The sequence below is a fragment of the Vulpes vulpes genome, chromosome 2, assembly GCF_048418805.1.
Source record: "Vulpes vulpes isolate BD-2025 chromosome 2, VulVul3, whole genome shotgun sequence".
NCBI classification, from domain to species: Eukaryota; Metazoa; Chordata; class Mammalia; order Carnivora; family Canidae; genus Vulpes; species Vulpes vulpes.
In genome coordinates, this window is record NC_132781.1 from 52,385,533 (window position 1) to 52,410,226 (window position 24,694).

At 45.4% G+C, this 24,694-nt stretch overlaps 1 protein-coding gene across 25 annotated transcripts in view; it reads left to right on the forward strand.

Moving 5' to 3' along the window:
- RAPGEF1 (Rap guanine nucleotide exchange factor 1) overlaps window positions 1-24,694 on the forward strand; it is a 139,383-nt gene that overhangs the window by 29,018 nt on the left and 85,671 nt on the right. For 2 of the 25 annotated variants that reach the window (XM_026009546.2, XM_072748307.1), the window contains exons 1-2: window positions 10,621-10,763; window positions 13,164-13,264. The exons of the other annotated variants lie outside the window; for them this stretch is intronic. In XM_026009546.2, the coding sequence (XP_025865331.2) occupies window positions 13,225-13,264 (40 nt within the window). In that variant the 5' untranslated portion in view covers window positions 10,621-10,763; window positions 13,164-13,224. Of the gene's footprint in view, window positions 1-10,620; window positions 10,764-13,163; window positions 13,265-24,694 lie in introns of those variants that run through there. 25 annotated transcript variants of the gene reach the window in all.

Below are 24,694 nucleotides of genomic sequence, written 5' to 3' on the forward strand. Positions count from 1 at the left end.
TATTCCATAACTTACTAAGCATTTACCTGCTGCTGACTTTTGAAATTATTTCCCCTTTTTGCTGTTACAATAAGTAGCTTCATTCATATATATATTTGTGATTCTGTTGGATAATTTCCTTAGGATAAAACTGCAGTGTAAAATTCCCAAGCCAAGAACGTAGGAATAACTTTAAGGCTCTAAGGAATGTATCTGTCAGTATTTTCATGAGTGATCAGTTTATCTGTTACCCAAAAGCACCTCAGCATTGAGTATTATCATTTTGAAATTGTTTCTCTTGTAAAACTTATATTTACTAATGCTTTAGTGATGAGTTACGATATGGCATGGGACTCAGAGATGAGATGGGAAGTTCAAAATCCATTATCAGTGTTAAGAATCTGGTTTTGTTTTAAGATTCTGTCTTCTTTTTTTTAAATTTTTATTTATTTATGATAGTCACACAGAGAGAGAGAGAGAGAGAGAGAGAGAGAGAGGCAGAGACATAGGCAGAGGGAGAAGCAGGCTCCATGCACCGGGAGCCCGACGTGGGATTCGATCCCGGGTCTCCAGGATCGCACCCTGGGTCAAAGGCAGGCGCCAAACCGCTGCGCCACCCAGGGATCCAAGATTCTGTCTTCTAATAGTCCTTTGCATGGGACTTGACTCAACCTCTTTCAAGTGTTGAGTTTCATAGAAAAGAGGCATGAGATTTTATTTAGGGATAGCCATTTCCCATCACAACTTTTTGTCTTCTGCCTCCCAGGGAGCAGTGAGTATTAAATAATTCAATTTCCTCATGTGGTGGGACAGAGTGAGCCCACAAGAGTTGTTAACATTGTTAGTGTAATGATTACCGTTAGGCAGTGTGACTAATGACCCGGCTCGTCTTCATCTTAGCTTCTGTAGGGCTTGCTTGGTACCATTTTCTCCAACTGCCTGCATGATGGGCCATCAACTCAGTTGTTAAAATCAGCATACTGCTATTAAATGGCATGCTGCCAAGGTGGTTTGAATCAACAAATGCAGGCATCAGAGAGTTGGAGTAAATGTAGTGGACGAAGGTGATGTCTAAGTCTGTTCATCGGCAAGGCTTTCTAAGCCATGCTTGCGTGTGACCATAAATAGAGTGGGTGAAAAAGAGTTTTGGAAGCAGTTTATTTACCATGCTAATGGAATCACAGATGCCTTGAGCTAGAAGAGAATGATAAAAAAAGTTTCTAAAATGATTCCCTAGTTTTAACCAATGAAGGAATCGAGGTTTAGAGAAATGAGGTAACTTGTCTGAAGTCCTGTGGCTAGTTTGTGGCTTAGCATCTCCTGTGTTAGGATAGTAATATACCAGTGGTGTAATAACATATGTAATAAAGATACAAGACAGCACAACATATCCTGTACATTATGACAATATATTTTACATTCATGTTATATGTTTTCATGCTATAGAATATAATAATATATTCAATTAATTGTGTATATGACACATTGTATACTGTATCATACATGTGGTATACAATATGATACAATCACATATACAATTATAATACAGTAGTAATATGTTGGGATATAATGTTACAATAATGGTGATGGCTTCCTGTGTGCCAGGTGTGGTACTAAAAGATCTGTATAGAGAATGGACTTCCATAAATCGATTTTTTTGTTAGATCAGATGTAGGAAATGGAAACATAAGTGTGAGGAATTTTTCTCGTGAGAAGTGTGGGGTGTTGTTTTGGGTGCGGTAAGAAAAGGGAAGGAAACTTGGCTTTGTCATCAGATATTTCCAAATTTAGAACAATATCCCTTAGCCTTTGGCTTTAGGGTATGCTTCACTTTGGGAACATGCATACAATACATTTCCGTGTCTGACTACTTTTCCAGCTGTGGAGAGGCTGTCACTATTACCTTAGATCATAGCAATGGCCAATGGCCACTTTATATCCAATTACATTTTGGCAAGTGCTTATAGGGCACTTGATTTCAGGAGTCACTTCATGGTGACGTACCAGATGACTATTTCTGGAGACTTTGTGGACTGCAGCCAAAGGGGGTCATCTAGGTCAGAGACAGTTCAGCTTCGTAAAGGGCCAGCCAGTGACTTTTGTAGATCTTGCAGGGCCAAGAGGCAAAATCAAGATGATTATGTAGGTACTTAAATAACTAGCTAAAATGAAACCATCTCAAGGTGTGGAAACCATTCTTTACTTCTCAGACCATAAACAAGCAACCTGCATCAACAACCAGGAGGCTAGTGGGTTTCAGGCTACAGGTAGAAGTTTGCCAGCCCCTGATCTCTGGGGTCTTTTCTGGTCTGGGTGCCCTCTGCTGTCATTGTTATGACTCTGGAGCTTTAAATTTTTAGGCCAGAAGAAGACTTACATATCACCTTCTAGCTGCCTCATACAATCAGGATTATTTAGCGGAGCCTTTTGGCTTCTAGTCTTCTACACACACATTTCGGTCTTTATTGATAAAATAGTCCTTCTCTTCACTACAGGGATGAGAAGATGGATGACAGAGGTTTAAAGAACCTGGTGCTATTGAATATAGACGCCTTAAGTAGTCTTCCTTTACTGTTAAATGGGACACTAAACTAAAAAAAAAAAAAACCCTCCCATTTTCTATAGTCATTCAGTCATTGATTGATGGGTGTTCATCCACTCAACAAATATTTATTGAGTGGGGCCTGTGTCAGGCACTGTTTTAGACACAGGGAATGCCTGATGAAAAAACAAGGCCTCACTGCCCTCTGGATTTTATAGTGTATATATAAACAAGTAAAATATACAGTCTGTTTGCTGACAGGCATTGTATAGAGAAGGCAGGGAAGGGGATAGGAAGTCCAGGGCTGGAGGAGTGGTGGTCAGTTTAGGAAGATGGAGCGGGAGGGGTACGCAGCAGTGAAGAGTGGGAGCTGCAGCTGAGGAGAAAAACTCTAGGAGAAAGAGTAGCAGGCGCAGAGGGCATGAGGGAACCCAGGCCTGTTGAGGAAGATCATAGGCCAGCATGGCTAGAGTATCGGAGAAAGTGATAAGAGATGAGGTCAAGGAGTAGCAAATCACGTGGAGGTGATTGCAAGGAGCTTGAATAGAGAGCCAGTGGGTTTTGCAGAGGGCCTGAGCATTCTGCCAGTTACAAACACAAGAGTGCCAGTGGAGCAGATGGAGTTTGGGGGTGGAGACCAGGAGTTGGGGTTTAGAACAGTTTGAGATGTTCAGTTGAGTTTGAGTTGTCTTTTAGAGACCTAGAAGTAGATGGCCATTAAGAAGTTCAGTGTAAGAATCTGGAGTTTAGAAAAGCCTAGGCTTTAAGTCTTTGACATAAAGATGTTGTTTAAAACTATGAGACTGGGTGAGATAACCAAGGAAGTGAGTGAGAGAAGAGACTGGAGAGCCCTGGAGCATTCCAGCATTAGGAGGGTGAGGAGATGAGAAAGACCCTCCCGTAATGTAGGAGAAAACCCTGGAGCCTGTGGTGCCCCAGGAGCCAGAGGCAGGAAGTGTGATAAGGAGAAGGGAACCAGGGGGACAGGATCATGCTGATTGAAGTCAAATCACATAAGGACTGAGACTTGACCATGGTGGTCACTGGAAATGTTGACATGAGGTTTCACTGCATTGTTGGGAGTGAGGAAGTTTGGAAGAGAATGGACTGAGCATGGCCAATTCTTTGAGGGATTTTGCTGCAAGGGAAAGCCAAAGGAGCCAAGGCAAGGTGGTAGTTGTTGAATGGAGTAGGGCCAAGGGAAAGTTGTTTTTTTTTAAAGATTTTATTTATTTATTTGAAAGAGAGCAGGGGGAGGGACAGAGGGAAAGGGAAAAGCAGACTCTTCGCTAAGTGGGGAGCTAAGTGGGGAGCGCAATGTAGGACTCAGTCTCAGAACCCCGGGATCATGACCTGAGCTGAAGGCAGATGCTTAACTGACTGAGCCACCCAGGTACCCCCCCAAGGGAAAGCTTTTTAAAAAGGGAAAAATAATGGCATAGTTGAATGCCGGTGGGAAAGACCCGGTAGAGAAGGAAAGTCTGATGGACTGGTAGAATTGTTAGACCAGAGAGAAGTCACAGTTGCCATGGCAACTTCCTTATGGAGCACTGCTCCTGCAGGTGGTCAACACTACCACGTCACCCTGGTGTTTAGTGAGTAAAAACAACAACTGATTATTTTATTTTATTTTTTCAAAGATTTTATTTTATTTACTCATGAGAGATACAGAGCGAGAGAGAGAGAGGCAGAGACACAGACAGAGGGAGAAGCAGGCTCCCCCGGGACTCCAGGATCAGGCCCTGGGCTGCAGGCGGTGCTAAACTGCTGCGCCACCAGGGCTGCCCAACAACTGGTTATTTAGTTCATGCTTCTGCAGATGGCAGTTGAGGCTGGGGTCCTTGTGTGTCTGTGGTCAGCTGCTGGGAGGGCTCATTCCTGGGCCTCTGGCAGGCTAGCCCCCATCACTCACCTGGCATCCGGCAGGTTTCCTATGAGTGAGGTATGCAAGGCCTCCTTCTTGAGGCCCAGGCTTAGAACCAGCAGTGTCACCATCAGCTCATGTCACTGGTGGAAGCAAGTCCTAAGGCCAGTCCAGATTCAAAGGAGAAGGGAGAGGGACCCCACCTCTTGATGGGAGGTGCCCGAAGTCATCTTGCAAAGAGGTGTGGACACGGGGGGGGGGGGGGGGGGGGGGGGGGGGGGCACTTTGGCCATTGTTTGCAAACAGCCCCCTCTAGCTGTCTATGCATCTGATCCTCAACAGGATTCCTGCGTTGTGGGTGGTATTCTTTTCACCTAACAGATGGGGAAATGGCTTTGGTAACTTGTTCGAGATCACACAGCTACCGAGTGGTGAGTGGTGGCGAGTGGTGAGTGGCGGTGTTGGGACCCAAACCTTTGTCCTTGGTCTCTGATGGTAAAGCCCCTTTCTTCCTTGTTCTACCTTCCTGACAGTGTTGGTTTACAAGAGCGGACTGGAGCATCATGTCTTCTCTTCACTTGTTTGGCAAGGGAATATTTTTGTCAATGATTATTATCTCAAAACGGACTGGGGGAGGTGACTATCATGTGTGATTTATGTGTTTACTGTCTGGAGATGAGACACCTTTATTTATTAGAATCCCATTGAGGACACAGTGCTGTGTGTAATTAGGTCTTTTGTTGACAGAAATTCACGTCTCCACTCAGCTGGACCCTCAGTGCCCTTTGACAGTGTCTCCTCTTGTCCATGGTTTGCTGACCCTCCTGTTCCTCATAAAAGCCCATCCAGAGAGTCACCATTGTCTACTAGGCCTCTTGCAAACCCCGTTTGCCTCCGGGCCTTCTGACTTTATGTCTGCCTTTATCCCTGACTCCTTCTGCCCTTGATGGCGTGACCCCTGCCATTAGCTCAGGGTTAGCCCCTGTGCCCAGGTACTCCTCCCTCCAGAACATGTCATAATCAACATGTCTCTCTCAACCAGCTGGACTTCAAGTTCTCCAAGAGCAGATGCCAAAAAGCAGAACAAATAGCCTTGGCATCAGAGAACTTTGGCGCTGCCCCTGGTTGTGTAGCTTTGGGTGAGTCATGTTCCCTCAGGTTCATGAATCTGAGAACAGACCACTCAAAATGGGCTCTGCTCATGTCACATAGGGAAACCCTTGGTCTAGAGCACAGTTCTGTGCACAGTGGCTTCGTGCGTATCCTGGGTCCCGGCCCTGTGTGTCTGAAAGCCCTGCAGTTTGCTGCAGCCCTCATCACACCAGTGTCAGAACTCTGGGCTACATGGCTAGTGCAGCTACCCTCCACCTAGTGTACTGGGAGAGCAATTGGAGAGAAGGCTGGTCTGGGTACTGATCCTATAGTCTCAGAAAAGATGGTAATTTATTATTTTTTTATTTTTATTTTTATTTTTTTATTTATTTTTGGTATTTGATTTGAAAGCAAAAACCACAGTGGAAATATTTTTTAAAACTCTCTTTGGAAAGAGGAAGCAGATATGTGAGTCATTAGATGAAATCAAGCATCTCAGTCTCTCTAACCTTGCTTATGGGGAGCCTTGGGAGCTTTGCCCTTCTTTAAAGCCCCTGGTTAGGATCCTGTGGAGCTGAGAGGAAGGAGGGCTTCTCTCCATCTACTGTGCTTTCTGCAAGCTCATGAATGAGAGTGGGATTCCAGATGCAGAGTTGGTCTTTATTCTTGTATACTTGGCTATAAGAGTGAATAGTCCTGCTATTTATTTATTTATCTATCATGTAACCTTGGGGAAATTACTTAATTTCTGTCAGCTTCGATTTGCTTGTCTGTAAAAGGAAGGCAACTAACAACACCTTTCTGACAGAGTGTGAGGAGGAGTGAATAAGGGAGCATTTGGCATAGAGCTGGCCCTCGGTACATATCAGCTGTGACTGTAATTATTATATAAGGGTCACATGTTGTTTATGTTGTAAATCATTTGTTAAAGATGTTTCATACTTCCATGATTACTCTCTACTTTCAAGATGTATCCTTCTGTTTCTTACTCATTTATTCATTCACTGAGTTTGTGTTTATTAAGCACCTACTATGGGCGGGGTACTGTGGATTATTTTCTTCCGGCTGAGGTTCGTTTCGTAGTAGTTGACATTATAATGCTCAGAGCTATGGTTTGCTATACACCTATGTCAGTAGAATGGTTTACCCAGGGGTCAGTTTCTAAAATCAGGGCATAAGGGGAGGATTGTGTATAGACAAAAATCACCCTGAAACCCCTTAAATCTGTAATACATCAATGGGTCATCAAACTTTTCCTATACAGAGCCATATACTAAAAATTGGCTTTGCAGGCCGCATATGGTCTCTGTCACATATTCTTCCTTTTCTGAGCATTCCATAAACAAGCCTTGTCTACGTGAACAGCCTGTGGTGAGCAGCCTCCAAGACAGCCCAGTGTTCCCTGCCTCTTGATATCTGCAAGCCCAGGTGTAGCCCCCTCCCGTTTTGTCCAAGGTTGATCTTGTAACAGTGTGACAACTGCAGAAGCGTGCATGGTTGGGGTTTCTGACTGTGGGTGGGTTCTGCCTCCTTGCCACCTTGGATCCCCTGCTCCAGGGACGGAGAGGCAGATGCCAGATGGAGAAGAGAGGCCCCTGCTAACAGCACAGGTGGGGGTGGGGTGGGGGGGGGTGAGCTTGGAAATGGCTTCTCTGGCCTTGGCCAAGCTTCAGGTGATGCAGCCCTGGCCAAGACCTGAGCCGGGACCCTCAGCTCATTGAAGTCATCCTGTCTGTGGGTGATTATAAAATCCTCAGCAGTGAAAGGGGAACACTTAGGAATTCTAAAGAATGCCTTCCTGCCTGCAAAGTTCAATCAATTCCTTTAATACTAAGTATCTATACCTTAACCATGTCACCAAATCTGCGTATGGATAGGATTAGTTATGTTACGTGAGAGTAAGATGCACTTTTCCCAGTAGGGCAGACATTGAAGAACATCACACAAGAGCCCCAGCTCCCACCAAGGTCAATACTGGGGGCTAACCCTCTAGTTTGAGTTGACGTGCTCCCAGGCCTTTCTACACTTTCGCTGGTGCTCATTGTGGCACTGCCCTACCATCCACCAGCATACTCGTCGTGGAAAGCTTGTGCTCCCCCAGTGAAGGGCTCCAGATGGCCTTGCTCTTTTTCTGATTCACCCAGAGGACCTTCTGTACTTAATGACTCTTCCCTGGGCAGCTGGCTGTTGACCTATGTCGTGTGGCCTGCTTTGGAAATATGAGCTGGGCCAATTGGTTCTGGCTCAGGAATTTGATCCAGGAGTTAGACCGCGTCATCACTGGTGGGCATGTGAGCTAAAGAGGCTTACGGAATCGGAAGCAGGCAGCCGTGTTATACTCCCAAATTACGAGGGAGTAGTGGTTCAGAAGAAGTGTCTCGTGCATGTATGTAGCAGATGCTGATTTGAGCCCTCGCTGTGTGCTGGGCATTGTTTCAGTCTCCTAGGTTACCGGCCTCCATCCTCGTGGAACTCAGGTTCCCAGCAGGGGGAAGTGGACAGTGGATAATACATAGTATACATTAGAGGGTTACAAAGAATGTGAGGAGGGGCAAGTGCCATAGGAAGTGGAATGAGGGCCACCGGGAGTTCCCAGGCCTGAGGGGTTCGATTGCAGAGTTAACTAGGGCACACAGGGGCGGCCTGTTGGGCAAGGGAGATGTGTGTCATGTCTTGGAGGAGGAGAGGGCATTGACCAAGTAGACACCTGAGGGACCAGCCTCTCAGGCAGGGAGATTAGATAGGTGTGTTCAAGGAATAGCAGGAAGCTGGTAGGACTGGAACAGACAACAACAGCATATCAGGCCTGGAGGACCGTTGTAAGGGCTTTGACTTTAATGTGAGAGAAGCAAGGAGCTGTTGTTGCAGAGTTGGGAGCTGAGCAGTGAGTTAATTTGACTTAGGCTTTCCTGAGATCCCTATCTTAGGAATCCTCTATCTGCAAGGGAAGAAAGGGGAGCCAGGGCAGAGGCAGGGAGCCCCGCTGGCTGCAGGTGCAGTAATCCAGGCCCATGTAGTGCAAGTGGTGGAAAGTGGTTGAATCCGAACTAGAGCCAAAGGATTCTCTTACTGCTTGGGTGAGGGTTGTTAGGAGAAAGAGAGGAGTCAAGGACAACCTCAGGATTTTGGCCTGAGCAGCTAAGTAAGGATGGAGTTGCCATCAGTTCATTAGGGAAGGCCAGTGGAGGAAGATGGGAGGTCAGTTAAAAGTGCCTTCTAGATATCCGAGGGAAGATACTGACTGCACGGCTAGGCATAGAAGTCTTGAAAGGAGGAAGATCTGGACTAGAGGTATAATTTAGGAGTCTTGGCATAAAGATTGTATTTAAAACTATAGGAGCGAAGGAGTTCCCTAAGGTAGTGAGAGCCTCAGTGGAGAATGAGGCAGGTAGCAGCAAGAGATGAAGAGTGCTGGTTCTCAGGGCTGCCCGTCTCCTCCATTCTTGGCCTTCCAGACAGCTGGATGTTTAGCTGTCTTTGGATTTACAAGAGTCTTCTTGTGTTCTTATTTATCACAAACCTTCCTTTTTGAACTTGAACATGTTCAGTGGGTTTCTGTTCCTTGCTGCTGAAGAGCCATGGCTAAAATGGTGATATCAGTCCCCATTTACAGGTAGGAAACAGGTTTGGGGTTAAGCTTATTCAAAGTTATCCCATGTGGCCTAGCTGAAACTGGTATCCACCTCCTTCTGGCTCCAAAGCTTGTGCCAAGTGTACTGGGATCTCATTGTTCCTGAGCCATGGGTCACTGTTGTGTGGTGTATGTTGTTTAGTGTCATCTGAATGGTTTAAAGTGTCTCATGCAGCCTGAGAGATTGTGACTTGAGCTTGAAATCTCAGGAGTCCCATTGTAATGAAAGGAATTGAAGCACTGAATGGTTAGTTCATTGAATTCTTTCTTTCTTTCTTTCTTCCTTTCTTCCTTTCCTTCCTTTCCTTTCTTTCCTTTCTTTTTCATTCATGAGAGATACAGAGAGAGAGAGGCAGAGACACAGGCAGAAGGAGAAGCAGGCTCCATGCAGGGAGCCCGACGTGGGACTCCATCCTGGGTCTCCAGGATCATGCTCTGGGCTGAAGGCGGCACTAAACTGCTGGGCCACTGGGGCTGCCCATTGACTAATTTCTTTTTTCATTTTCTATCAGCAACTATTACAACACCTGCTCTGTGTCAGATACTATTAAGCACAAATGTTTCCAAACCTGAGTTCCTCATCTGAACCACAGAACACAGAACTGTTTGAGTGACTGTTTTCTCAGATCTCCCAGGGATGGTATACAGCTGGTGTCATTGTAGATACAGCGGGGAGAATTATCATTACATCCAGAAGATGCCTTATGGTCTTAGGCTTCATTCTCTCTTGTTAACTGTCCTTAGTTGAGAAAGGCAGAAACCCAACAGCCTCCCAGGTTGGTTCATAATTACAGACCGGTAGCTACTATGGAAGGTCAGAGTTAAGTCGAAGTGAACCAGGTGAAGTGAGGTGGACGTGTGTGTGTGTGTGTGTGTGTGTGTGTGTGTGTGTGTGTATGTGGTTGGGGGAGGGGGAGGACACTGTCTAGATGAAGAAACCATGTGTAAAGGTCCTGAGGCAAAGGGGTGGGGGGGAGGTGCACTCGGTGGAAGGTGATGTGGAGCCTTTGTTGACAAAAAGCCATCAAATGTTTTAGGTGATGTATGTGTGTTTGTAAAAGATTGAGAATGGAGATCAGATTTGTGCTCTGACAAGATTACCCCAACTTCAGTGGGAGAATGCTCTGGAGCAGCAAGACAGGACTTGGCGGCTAAGTGAGCCATCCTAGCAGATGATGCCATGTGAACGGGGTGGTGGCAGTGGACAGATTGACTGGTATTGGAGGGTGAATGGACAGAACTTGCTAACGATGGGATCTGAAGGATAACAGGATGTGAAGTGGGTCAGGGATGACAGCCAGATTTCTGGCTTGTGTTAATGGGTGGTCACCATCCACTGAGATCAGAAGGCTGGGAGGAAACACATTGTTATTTATTTGGTTTAAATAAATAACAGTGAATTATGGTTCCTTTAGGGCTTTTTCTATTTTTGTTAACCACAGGAATAACTCTTAGTTGCAGGTGTTTGCAAGTTCTCCTTGAAGTTCTTAACTTGTGAGATGTGAAGGGGCTGTTAAAGGGAGTGACTTGCAGGGATAGTGCTCCAAGCCCATCTTGAGAGGTCCTCTCCTTGCCTGGCATGACATCTCCGGTGCAGCTCCTCTACGGAGCTCTGCCCAGGGAGATAACTGTGCATATCCTGACCTTCAGAAGGGGTAAGAGTCTTGGCTATGGCTCATTTTTTATTTCTTTTCATGGGCAATTGGGCTCCTAATGAGAATGTTTTCCATTAGGAGGTCCCAGGAAGTCTCCATTCATGAGTGACTCACATGATATATCGGAAGAACTGCTATGTCGAGCGTGCTCCTCTGGATAGCTAACACTTGCTACAGGCAACCACCAGGGTGTTGCCATCCAGTGATTGGGACCCATGATGGAGTATCAAGGTTGACAAGTTGGTTTTTCTATCTATATGAAAACTAACTACTACTTTTAAGTCATGTGGGTGGAGACCTCTTGGATGAATGACACAAAGAGAAACTGGGCACGCTCTGAATTCTAAAAAGCATCATTAGAAACTGGTTGTATAAATAGGCTGATGGCTTTCCATGTATTTTCTTTGCTTCTTCCAGGTGAGAAAAAGTAGAGGAGACCATTTTACACTTTATTCTTGAGAAATTTTTAAAAAATGAAATCTAAGGGAAACGTACTCAGCTGAGAACAGGCATGAGGGGAGGGTGAAGAGAATTCCCTGCCGATGTTACTTGATTGGCCACTACAGAATTGATTATTAATTGAATCCATCACTTGGGCTTGTCTTCTCAAATTTTCTAGTCCTGTTGAGAAGCCAGTGGCTATAAGTTTGATTTAACATGTTAAACCAAATGCAACTGAGTAAATGAAGATCTAGTTGGCTTTATTGAGCATTAATGAGTAGCATCCCATCTAGCAAATAGAAAGGAGCTCAGAGGAGCTGTTTAAAATGGAAGGCTTTTATGGGCAGGAGTAGGGTGGGACAAGGAAACTATTAGTAAAAGAAAAGAAAATTGTTTCAGGCATTGGTCACCTTCCTTTGGGGGAAGGGTGATCTGTCATGCAGATTACCTTTCCAGGGCTGATCAGGAAATTCCTGATTGAGTAGTTAATGGTCACATTCCTGATGTTGCATCCTGGTTTGCCATCATGGGGGCCAGTGACTCCATTTGGGGCCTGTTTTGGTTTCTCTCTTTTTAAAAAAATAAACATAACTAATACTATTAGTAATTTTATTACTTTTATATGGTTTTGAACCTCAGCACTTGAAATGTTTGGTTTCTTCTGTATCTTCCTTTTAACCAGAGGCCCCCCCCCCCCCATAGTTTAAATAATTACAGTGTGCCTGAGCAGTTACATTTAAGTGCCAAGAATCAAGAGTTCCTGGGGGCTGAGAAAGCATGTGATGGGACCAAATCTTTCCCTTCATTCAGCAAATATTAATGAGGACTTTCTATGTGTCTAGCACTATGCTGGGCTCTTGGGGATACAACGGTGAGCAAAATAGACATAGTCATGCCTCTCATTGCCCAGTGGAAGAGAGGCCATCAGCCTAACCAGCAGTACGGTGGGGTGGCCACAGGATCTCTGACTTAGTTACCTAGCCCAGGAATGTTTCCGAAAGGAAACTGTTGCTTAAGCAGAAGGAGTAGAACATATTCTAGATGGTCTGCATGGCGACTTTACCTTGATTCCAGGGCTGGTCTGGCAGCTCTTTGTATTGATGCCCAGTTGTATAGTGGAGTTGTACTTGATAGAAGCAGAAGGGTTGGGTTTGAATAAAAGTACACAAGGCCATAATTTTGTATAGTCACAATTACCCTTGAAAATCCCAGTTGAAGACTAACAAGGTCATCAGGTATCTTTCAAAATTAAAATAGGATGGTATTTCTTTAGGGCAGCGGTCTGCACCCCTTACCCCCTTCATTAGGGCCAAATCCACTTGGCTCCCTAATTTTGTAAATAAAATTTATTGGAACACAGCCACATTCATGTGTTTACAAATCATCTGAGCTGCTTTCCCACTAAAATGGCAGAGTTGAGTAGTTTAACAAAGACTGTATTCCCACAAAGCTGAAAATATTTACTCTCCTGCCCTTTAAAGAAAATGTTTGCTGATTCTAACATTGAGCAAATGTAGGAATTCATTTTATATTTAGGCAACATGTTCTAAAAATAAAATTGTTATCTTTATTTTTTTTTTAAGATTTTATTTATTTATTCATGGGAGAGCCAGAGAGAGAGGCAGAGACAAAGGCAGAGGGAGAAGCAGGCTCCATGCAGGGAGCCCGATGTGGGACTTGATCCCTGGTCTCCAGGATCAGGCCCTGGGCTGAAGGTGGCACTAAACCGCTGAGCCACCAGGGCTGCCCAAAATGGTTATCTTTAAACACCAGAGTCCTGCTAGTGAAGTGAGATGTTCACACCACAGAAGGCAAGAAGGAACCAAGGAACCAGTCATGGCACCTCTCTTGCCTTCCTGTCACCTGGGGTCATATGCTTATTAACGGAAGAGAGAGTGGTTTGCCTAAAATATTTATCCTTCTCCTCTCCCTTTCTTTCTGTCTTGCTGTTTTTTCAAGAGCACATCATGGGGTTGATCTGACATCAATGGAATCCATCATATAACTCTTTGTACTTCAAATGTGGTGGGCTGGTGAAGAAAAGAACAGCAGACTTGCAGGTGATGTGATTCTACTACCCAGAAGCTAAAAATGACATCAGAGTGATTTCAGTAGAGAAAAATGGTAAAGAACAAGAACCTAAAACAGTGTCCTGCAGCTCTCCACACTGTGTTCATATTATACTGGTGATGCAGTCTCAAAAAAACCATTGTCTATATGTTTTTTTTTTTTTAAAGATTTTATCTGTTTATTCATGAGAGACACATAGAGACAGGCAGAGACATAGGCAGAGGGAGAAGCAGGCTCCATGCAGGAAGCCTGGTGTGGGACTTGATCCCGGGACTCTAGGATCACGCCCTAAGCTGAAGGCAGACACTTAACTGCTGAGCCACCCAGATGTCCCTGTCCATATGTTCAACCAGTTTGGTTAATCTCACTGTCTGGAAGGTTTTAGTTTTATTTGCATTAGTTTGTAAATGTGATTTGTGGGTTTTGTAATATATATATATTTAATTTTATATATATATATTTTTATAAATGTGATTTGATTTGATAGTTGTAAAGAAACTATAATCATGTGGCAGACAGACTTTCAGATGGCTTCATCATTGCTGTCTCCTCATGTTCACACCTTTGTCTAATCCTTGAGTGTGGATAGACCTATGAATAGGTCCAACCAATAGAATATGGCAAAGGTACGGGCTGTCACTCCCCTGATTATGTTTTGTTATATGAAACTCTGGCTAGCATACATACTCTGGAGACATTGTCCCTTGGAGAAGTAAGAGGCTCCATGTCGCAAGTTGCTGAGGGCAGCCTCTAGCCTCCAAATAGCAATAAGCCAGAGCCCTTAACCTTATAGCTGCAAGGAAATTAATTCTGCCAGGCTACCTGAGGGAGCTTGTACACAGTCCCTTCCCTAGATAAGCCCCCATGTGAAACCTCAGCCCTGCCATCACCTTGACTGCAGCCTTGCAGAGGACCCATCCAAATGCACATCATCAGACCTGGAGCCATAGAGTGACATGATAAATGTACATGGTTTTTGTTATACAGCAATAGAAAACTAATACAAAGCATGAAGAGTTTATTGTTACTGGTTCATATTGAACATTATAAAAATCCAAGCTAATTCCAGGAATTTGCAGTCAGTTTGCCCCCCTCCCCCTTGAAAGTTGTCCTTAAATTATTGGGTCACTTGACCAAATTGGAATATGAATGGTAGCTTAGATAAAAGTATTGTAATGATGTTAAATTTAGTGATGTTGACAACTGCACTGCAGTGATATAAAAGAATATCCGTATTCGCAGGAAGTATTCATTGAAGAATTGAAGGGAACACCATGGTATGTGTGAAACTTACTCTCATACGGTTCAGAAAAAAACCATGTATGTATTGTAAGTATGTCTGCGTGTGTGTAGTGGTTAACCCCCTGCTTTTTAAAAATCAGAGAACGTCTAGAAAGGTTTTCCTTTTTTTTTAAAAAGATTTTATTTATTCATAACACACACACACACACACACACACACACACACACACACACGCGGAGGCAGAGACACAGGCAGAGAGAGAAGCAGGCTCCCTGCAGGGATCCCCATGTGGGACTCCATCCCAGGACAGGGATCACGCCCTGAGCTGAAGGCAGACAGTCCTAACTGCTGAGCCACCCAGGCATCCCTAGAAAGTTTTTCCTCATAGGGTAGAGCATTTTTTGCCTTTTGCTTTTACTTTTCCTCTGTCGACCTCCTGAAGTGGAATGGGCTGCTAAAAATATCACTTGGTATTTGTTATTTTGTGCTGTGGCAGAAGAGGTTAGCAGATGCAGGACCGCCAAGTGCTGTGGTTACTTACATAAAAAAAAGCTTAATTCTCAGGTAAACGTTTTCTCCTTCACTATGCACAACAGCCCATTGTTGTTGGTGCCATAGTTTGTCTCCATTTGCTAGTGAAGGTGTTAAGCTAATTGGCCATTTTTTTCAGAGCAGATTAGTGCTGGAGCCAGGCCGGACTGCAAGTCCCACCCACAGTCCCGTCCCTGACTGGTTACCACACAACTTCACCCCAACAGTGCCGTTCCCACTCTGATAAAATGGCCCCCAGGAAGAGGCCGGCCTACAGCCAGGACACCGAGCCCACACCAGTCCGCCTTCCCAGGGGAACTCTGGTCACGGCCCTGGCAAACCCATAGTGCTTCCTTGTCCCTGTGTTGTCTCGCCGGTGGATCCACCGCTGGCTCCTACAGTGGTTTCCGTGGCAGCGACAAGGGATGGCTGACGAGATGCTGCTGAGAGGTGCCCTGGTGATGCCTGGTCTGTGCCATGGTGGGAGAGGCGGATGCCCCGCACCAGCCCGCCCAGCGTTCTACGCAGCGTACATGGGGGATGGGACCTGGCCTTGTGCTCCCAACGTTAGCCCCAGATGCCTCCCCACTCCCCGCTCCCTTCTCATCCCCCTCGAGCTCCCACGTTGGGCCTTCTTTACTGGAGCTTCGAAGGGCAGCCGTCCTTCCAGCCGTACGTGGGGGCCATACAGATGGTGGCATTCTTACTCTCCCTCTTCTGCCCGTGATGCTCCTCCAGGCTGAAGAATTTCTGACCTTGTGATTTGTCCGGAGCCTGCTGATCTGTTTTGTCTACCCACTGCCCTTCTAGAGAGAGCTTCCTTATCCAGTTTTCCTCATAAGCTGGGTAAATGGTAGAGCCACCCCTACAGCCTCACTGTGTCATCTTGCCTGCCTGACTGAGTGCTGAGCTCCTTGAAGAAAGGTTCTCTGAGGAGGAAGTGGGTTCCTGGTTCTCCTGCCCCACCTTCCCCAGCTGTGGGCGCTGGCCTCCAGGGGAGCTGCCTTCCGCACCCTGAGGGTCTGCTGGTACCCGGAGTGTGCTCCATCCTGTGGGCACAGACCATGTCGGGACATAGTCATCCGTGCTTTAACCACACTGAGTTGAGGCCCCGGAACCCAGTGTCAATGTGACTGACTTCTCACTTCTGCCAGAAATAGGTGGGGAAAACCTCTGTTTCCATTAGTTCTTTAGGGCTGTTTCTCTATTAATTCGGGGCTGTTGAACACAAAAGACAGGGCTGTATTAATAATTGAGATTCCCTAAGAAATGTATTCACTAGTGAAGGTGTTAAGCTAATTGGTTAGCTTGGGCTATTGATTTTTTAAATAAGAACAGATGTTAAATGGCTGCTTAAAGAACATTGCAGGTAGGGTAAAACCAAGATTGAAGACCCAATTCACAGTGTTACTTTCCTCACTGAAAGTTCTTTTGGAATGTCATACCAGGAAAAGTGTCCCTCATCTGTTGAGCTCATATATTTTCTTTGAATGGTCAGATTAACCCCTCTTGTTTGCCTTTTTACCTTCACTACTAGGAAACTCAGAGCCAACCAGCAGGGGCTCCGTTGTAATAAATCTTGTGTTCCAAGCTTCTGATTCTGTTCTCTTTTAAACACTCTTATTTGTTTGTGGTTAGTGTTGCCTAAAGAAATACATACAGTTAGGGAGAGAATTGCTTTGTCACTTTGTGCATTAGTTCTGTGGTTTGCTTTGACCCCGCTTTTGGGTAGAAGCAGCTGTGTGTTAGGCCCGTTATCAGGTATACATTCTGACCAATGTAGACAAGAGCTGGGTAAGAACTCTGATGTCTGCTTCTATTCAGAGGAGTACAATCCCATGGTACTGAAGTATCAACTGAAGACAATTTCCTTCTGACCAAGACTGACTCTGGGGCTGGCACAGATCAGAGACGACTCCACAGTGTGTGTTCCCGACAAACACCAACAGCTGGGCCACCTCTTTGCCTCCTGGCCATGCTTCCTTTGCCCTCCATGGTCACTGGACAGAGGGGAGAGGAGGAAAATTCTTGGCAGATGCTTTTAGCAGGACCCCTAGGCGTGACAGAGGAAGCTAATTTTAGTTCCATTTTTAACGTGAAGGTAGTTTGGCTGCGTCTTTCCTCTTCGGGTAGAGCATTTTAGCTTTTGTTTTTGCTTTTGCATTTCCTGTGTATACCTCCCAAAGCAAAATGGGCTGCTAAAAATGTCACTTAGTTTTTTATTTTGTGCCTAGAATAACATTCAAGACTTGTGAACACTGAGTCACTAAAATAGTTTTAGGAGAAAAGAAATGTTATCTGTGTTAGTCTCTAGTTCCTTCTAGAAATTTTCCAGTGGATTTTGTAGGCTTATTTAATTGGACATGCTTAATTTCTTTCATCAGTAGCCACATAATAACATTTGCTGGCACCTTGCATCTCTCCCTGTATGCTGAACAATTTATCTTTATAAATACTGTAAGTTTTATAGGAAGACCATGGTTAAAGAAGAAGGAAACTGGAAAACAAGCCGTGTTTACGTCCATCATCATTCGAGCTGACACATGTACCTGTCACAAAGTGGGCTTGGGCTTGTGCCCCACATGTCCCCAGTGTCTGGCACATTGTAGATACTCTGTCAGTACTTATTGGATAAATGAAGTCAGTACAGTACAGGCAAGGAAAGGTTAAAGAAGGAGGATTTTTTTTTTTAAGATTTTATTTACTTATTTGAGAGGGGAAGAGAGAGAGAGCACAAGAGCAGGGAGGGTGAAGAAGCAGACTCCCCACTAAGCAGGGAGCCCGAAATCACGACCTGAGTTGAAGGCAGATGCTTAACCAACTGAGCCATCCAGGCACCCCAAGGATGATTTTATGAAACAAAGTAAGTAGGGAAATCAGCTAGGCCAGTAGGTCTCAGACTTTGTGTCAAAATCACCTTAAGGCCTGGTTAAAGCAGTTTGCTGGGCCCCACCCCCAAAGTTTCTGATCCAGTGGGTACGGCTTGGGGCCCAAGAGATTCTGTTTCTAACCATTTCATAGGTGAGACTGCTATTGGTTCAGGACCACTCTTCTGAGGACCATTGATCTAGGCTTATTGCCCTTCTTTTCCAGATGAGAAAAGAGACTTCGAGAAATTGTGCTTTGCCTAACTGACCAAACTAATTAGTGGCACGACCTACCCTAAAAACCAGCCTCTCACTTCCTGACTTCCAGGAGAGAGAATTGTATTCTGATGTCCCTAAAATGGCAAACTGCTAAGGCAACCACATGCCCTAGTTCCTTTCTTGGGATTTAGTTCCAGGTAACTGACAATTTTGGGATGGGACAAGAGGTATTGTTCCAGGTATTAGTTAATTCTATAGACGTGCCCTATACCAGCTGCACATTTGTGACCAGATGACATCCACCACCCATCAAAAGGAAGTGGTTCGTTTGGAAACCGATTAAAGCTCTCTCTTTGTTGCCGGTTGTGTTCCTGAAGTCTCTTGCCCAGCTTAGAGATTTTAGCCCAGCTCTCGTGCTTGGTCAGCTATGGATGGGACATAGTACCTCAAGGGGAAGTTAGCCACCTACATGGGTGATTTCCCTGCAGCACTGAGGTTGGGGTGGAAGGCGCACTCTCAACAGATCCCTGGACTTCTGAGGCTCGTTTACTCTTGGCTCTTCTCTCTTTCCTCTGAGTGAGATGCTAAGAATCTCTGATAGGCAGGCAGTCTTGGAGCAGAAGCTGTTCAGTCTGGGTAGAGGAGGTTATTGTAGGCATTTCTCGCTCATGCTTTTCTCTTTCATTTCCCATCCATCATGTGTATATTGTACTCTAGTGCCACCCTCCCAGCACCTTCCACTCTTACAGACGTGCTCACTGGTGACACTGAAGGAAGACACTTTAATGTCATGAGGAAGAGAGTGAGCCTGTAGTCCCAGTGAGTGGAGTCTGAGCGCAGGCTGTTTCCCAGACACAGTATAACTCTGGGCCTGGTTTTTTTCTCTGAGCCTTAGGTTCTTCATCGTGAAATGGCATTGAAATACTGTCCTCCTGTCAGGGCTGGCAGAGTAAGTACTCAATAAATTGTGGGCTATTTTAAGGAGAACATGGTGTGAGGGGTGCCTGGGTGGCTCAGTAGGTTAAACGACTGCCTTCAGCTCAGGTCATGGGCTCCCTGCTCAGCCGGGAGCCTGCTTCTCCCTCTCCCTCTGCTTCTCCCCACCACTCTTGCTCTCTTTTTTCCTCTCTCTCTCTCTCTCTCTCATAAGATCTTTAAAACAAAACAAAAAAAGAACATGGTGTGGAATAGATTGCATTATAGGCAATCAATACTTGACCAACACTTGCCTTAAATTGCTCTTTACTCTCACTTCCTGTGGCCTCTGTCAGATTAAGGACCGTGCCTGCACATTTGGATTTTGCCTTGTGACAATTTGCTATTAAGACAAGGTTGGGGGGAGTTCATTTTGTCTCAGCATCACCAGCACATTGGTAAATGATCTTTTTGAAAAGAAGATGACCTTACAGTGTCTGCTTTCTCAAAACCCTGTAGATAGGGTGTTTAGATTTCTGAATTAACTCTCATAGCCAGTGAAGAACAGTGGGCATCGAACTCTGTGCTCTATCACCCATATAGAACGTACTTCCCAGCACCACTGGGGAGGCCATCAGGCTCCTGGATCCAGCAGGACTTACCTGCCTGACCCAGCTGGCCCTGCTCCCTCTCCTCACTCCCTCCCTCTGCCGTATTGACCAGGTCTTCTGATTCACCTTGATCCTGCTGACCCAGGGCCTTCCAAACATGTTTTTCCCTCTGCCAGAAACACTCTTCCTCAGTCTACCCTCTCTCCCCCTGCCCCTCATACACACTCTAAAGAAAATGAAAATCTGGCCAACTGCTGCAAGTATTTCAGGCTTCAGTTTAAAGCAATTTCTTTGTGGGGTTGAGTGTGGGTGCCCACGTGAAAGATGCCTTTACAGCACCATTGCCTTCCTTGCTCCCGACCCTCTCGTCAGTGTCCCTGGTGGCCTCTGGGGGCATCCAGACCACGTTCCAAACATTCACTGCTTGCTCTCCAGTTGGGTAAGGGGGCCTCAGCCCACTTTTGTAGCCATCATCACACTTGTGCTGTGTTTCAGGTCTCTTCCCTGTTCCTCCTAAGCATTGGTGTCATGTCTGCCTGACTGCTATATCCTGGGCACCGAGTGTTCAGGGCTTGAAAAATGTACGAGGCCGTATTACCTCATACAGTCATCCTCCACTGGTTCCTTTCTGTACAAAAAAGAGAGAGGGAATGTGACAGGATCTTCCTTGGCACACACCCAGCTCAGACTGGACGTTGTGTATAGGGAGCCTTCTTCACTTGGGGCCATGTGGAGGCCATCCTAACCTGAGCAGGTGGGGCAGTACCAGGAGACCCTGAGATTCACCAGACTGGATGTCGTCAAAGGGCTCACACTTCCCCAAGCTCTACCATGTCGTCAAAGGGCTCACACTTCCCCAAGCTCTACCATGCCTGAGCTGGAAGAGTCACATCGCTGCCATGTGCCACTCATGGCTATAGCCCTAGAAGGGGAAAATCACATAGGAGAAAAAATTTGTCTTAAACTAAGTGTGGAGCTCTAGATTTCTTTGTACCTTGGGGAACAGCCTGAGTAGGGGCCTCTCTTACTTGGGGGAATTGGCTCCAGGTCAGCTGTATAGCACAGAGGTATAAGCTCAGTTTTACCAGGCTGCCTTTTTTGGGTAAGAGACCAGAGTTTTAAGACCAAACAGTGTTCCAGTAGGTCAGACAAAAGAGGCTACTAATTTGAGCATTTCAGAACTGGCTGGGCCATGGATGGGTTTGGGTTTACCACCCATAGAAACGAGTGTTGAAGACAAAGTGGCCAGCCTGTTTGAAGCAGCCAGGCTTCAACTGAGGTTCAGGGACACATCGTTCTGTGCTAATATTTTTGTTTTGATGAAAAATTTAAAAACACTACTCAGACTCCATCACAAAGAATATAAAAATATTATTATAAAGAAACTAAATATATTTCAATCCCTGCTTTGTGGTGATACTCACTTTGTAAAGAGAGTTGGAACCAAAAGCACTTTAAAAGGTGACCTTCAAAAATGTGCCCAACTTTCTACAGAGGGTAGATTATAGATTCAATCCACTGGTTTTCATGCATTTTTCAAATGTATCCACTAGCTTTTTTGGAAGCTGCATATTTTTATTACTAAGGTGTGTTTAGTTCTGAGGACATTGTGGCTGACAGAACAAAAACTGTCTTTAGGAGTTTTAAGTCAGGGTGAGTACAAGACAGGCTCAGGCTCCTGGAAGAAAATGAAGTGACATGTTTTTCTCCATGGGCACTTGGTAGCTCTTAGAAATTCTTGGTTGAATACCATGGGACCTTCCCCTGCCGTTCCTTCTTCCTAAGGAATGGTTTCACAGACCCCACACAGACCATGTAATAGGAACCTGTGCTTGGGCCTGCCGGGTCCTCAGCAGATTCCTTTCCTTCCTCGTTGGCTTTGTTTTCCTATCTAGAAAATTCAGGGTTTCCATCTTAAATATAAAAATGTGGTTATCAACTTAGAATGCATTCTAAGGACTTTAAATATACTTCTGTTTTCCACTAAGAAAACCATTAATTCATGAGTTGGGGTCACCATAGAATAGGGGACCCAACCTTCTAAGCAGAGTTCAGGCCAGTGCCCTAGCAGCATGGTAGCTTTTCACCCAACCCCAATCTTGGACACTGACACCTCAGCCCCTCCCCTTTTAGCGTCTGCATATTTAGTCCAGGTTTGCTTTCTGAGAGAGAGAGATGCACAAGCCGGGGGCTGAGGGGCAGAGGGAGAGGGAGAGAAAGAATCTTAACCAGACTCCACGCCCAGCACAGAGCCTGACCTATGACCCTGAGATCATGACCTAAGCTGAAATCAAGAGTCAGACGCTTAACCCACTGAGCCACCCAGGTGCCCCAGGTTTGCTTTCTTCTGATTGCAAATGTGGACGTATATCGTTGTTTTGTATATGCTTATGACAGACACCTTGCCATTTATCCATATATCTACCCTCGTGAGAGTCACTACCTTAGAGAAATGATGAGAACAAAAACCATTTTTTTCCAGCACAAAGTAGATGCTAAACAACTATTGCAGCCAGATATACAGCCATACTTGCAGCCAAGTATGGCATACAGCAGAAGGAAGAGCAATGATTGATCACTTTGGTCCACCATTTCTGGGTGAAATTTGTTGTCTGAAGCACTCGTGCACACAGTAGGTCTTCAGGAAATATTAACTGGCTTACTTATGCTCTGAGCCTTGTAACAAAGAGACGTGTTTCAGCCAAATGTCCTTCCCTGGGGTGGCTGGGACTAGTAGTCACACCTTCCCCTCAAGCTCCATGACTGTGCTAGACCTGTTCTAGGCACAGTGTTCACATATCCATCTCCCTATCAGAAGGAGCTTGTCCCAAGGAATGTTTTGATGTGAGATTTGAACTTCCCTGTCAGAGTCAAAGAATATACCTGCCTGTCACTTTGTGTGTGCACTTGGCTCTGCTGAGCTTACAGAGCCTCCCTATCTCCCACTCAAGATTTGGGATTTCTTAACAGTTTATCTCTTTCCCCCAGACCTTTGTTTCCTTAAAGGACTAGTTAAAGCCCAGGTTCCTGGGCCTCACCCCTAGAGATCTTAAATCATTAGGTCTGGCTTGGGAGTTGGGGTGGAGACCTGATATCCTAACCAGCTCCAAGTTGTGTAGATGCTGCTGTTAATGACCCAGACCCTCCACTCCCCTTCACTCTCAATTGGGGGAAGGATTAAGACACTATTTGGTCATAGAATTAATTCATAGGATTATAAAGTGAAATAGAATTTAAGTCTTTTAGATTTTTGATATGCTTTGTGTACTTGATCACAGTATTTCTTACTGTGGTTTGTGGTAAAAAAAAAAAGGCTGGAAAGCCACCAATCGCCACCACCTTAGAAATGGCCCACCTGCCCGTGCTGCACCTGTGTATGATCCTTAGTTCCAGACCCAGAGTAGGAGGCTCAACCAGTGTCCTGGACACCGGGAGAGGACTGGATTTATGGTCTTCACTGCCCCTGCCCCTTCATTGCCCCTTAAGCTACAGCAGCTCCTCATCATCCTAGTGAGGAGGACATACAGTGTTCTCACTAGGACATTGAATGTCCTGGTTAGAAAGTCCTCCTTCTGACTCTCCCCAAGGAGAAGGGCCTTCAGTGTTTCAGATTGGTTGTAATGGAAATAAATGTCATGAAATGATATTTAGCCTTACTGCCTTGGTGCCCTCTGATCGCTTCTATTCAGTTTCCTGTTTTAATTCATGGAATTGGTTTGGGTACCTGCTAATGGGGTCGTGACTTGGGAGTAAATGTGAGCAGAAGGAATAGACCACATGTCTCCCCATGCATGCAGCCAGTGCCCTTTCTGCTAGGCTCACTCAGTTCTGTCTCTCAGAGATGCCTCTTACCCAAGGCAACTCCGTCTCTTCACATTTGTCATGGTTATATCCCATTAGTGTCTGCTCGGCTTGCAGCCCTAGGGCTTTCTTCATGAACTTTTTGTGTATCTTCCAGGAAGTAAACCCTTTATTTTTAAAGCATTTGTCTTGCTATGCTAGGTGTTGGAGCTCTGGGCATATGGCATTACTTCTCTGTTAGCTTATAAACTGTGTGAAGGCAAGAGCCTACATTCCTGTTCCAGGGCCAGATGGCGCCAGGGCCAGGTCTTTGGTGACACCAGAGCCCAGCATGTGTCCAGTGGAAGGGGCTCAGCCAAGTTGTGCTTTGTTGGGTTGCTGGCCATGGGGCCCCAGTTAGATTTCTAACCTTGTTGCACCAGGAAAGCGCATTCTAATTCCAAGCAGCTGACTTTGAAAAGACCAGTCTCTGCCTCCTTCTGTTTCTCCCATGTGGCTTGTGCTTGTTCTTCCTCCTTGGCATGCTGAGACGGAGGCCGCTGCCTCTGGAAAGATTTGGTCCTTTACAGAGAACTTCAATTCTAGGGGTACATAAAGGATACAGCTGCTCAGAGAGAACAAGGGAAAGAGAACAAGATTCCTTCTTGAAAAATGCGCAGTGTGTCCTGCTTTGAGGATTCTAGAATGAAGCAACTGGATTTTTCCTAAAGGCACTTTTTGGAATGGAGGGTGCTTTTGGAGGGTTCTGAACAAGAGAGAGACTTTGGAGAGAGTTAAAGGAATATTATTTGACTGAGTCTAAGACCTAGGAAGGGAGATGATGGCCAAGCACCCAAGAACTTTCTTTTAAAAACATGTACTGTGATCCCATTTTGTTATTAATCCCAGACTGTAAAGGTATAAATTCATGAGAACTGGGAGGCCTTTTTGACTTTGGAAAGTCCTTTTCTAATGCTTCCTAGCCAAATGACAATTCTATCCATCACTCAAATACAATTCTCCCATTGTTTTTGGAGTTGTTTAAAAATAGCATCTTGAGGGCAGCCCAGGTAGCTCAGTGGTTTAGCGCAGACTTCAGCCCAGGGTGTGATCCTGGAGACGCGGGTATCGAGTCCCACGTCAGGCTCCCTGCATGGAGCCTGCTTCTCCCTCTGCCTGTGTCTGTGCCTCTCTCTCTCTGTGCCTCTCATGAATAAATAAATAAAATCTTTAAAAAGAATAAAATAAAAACAGC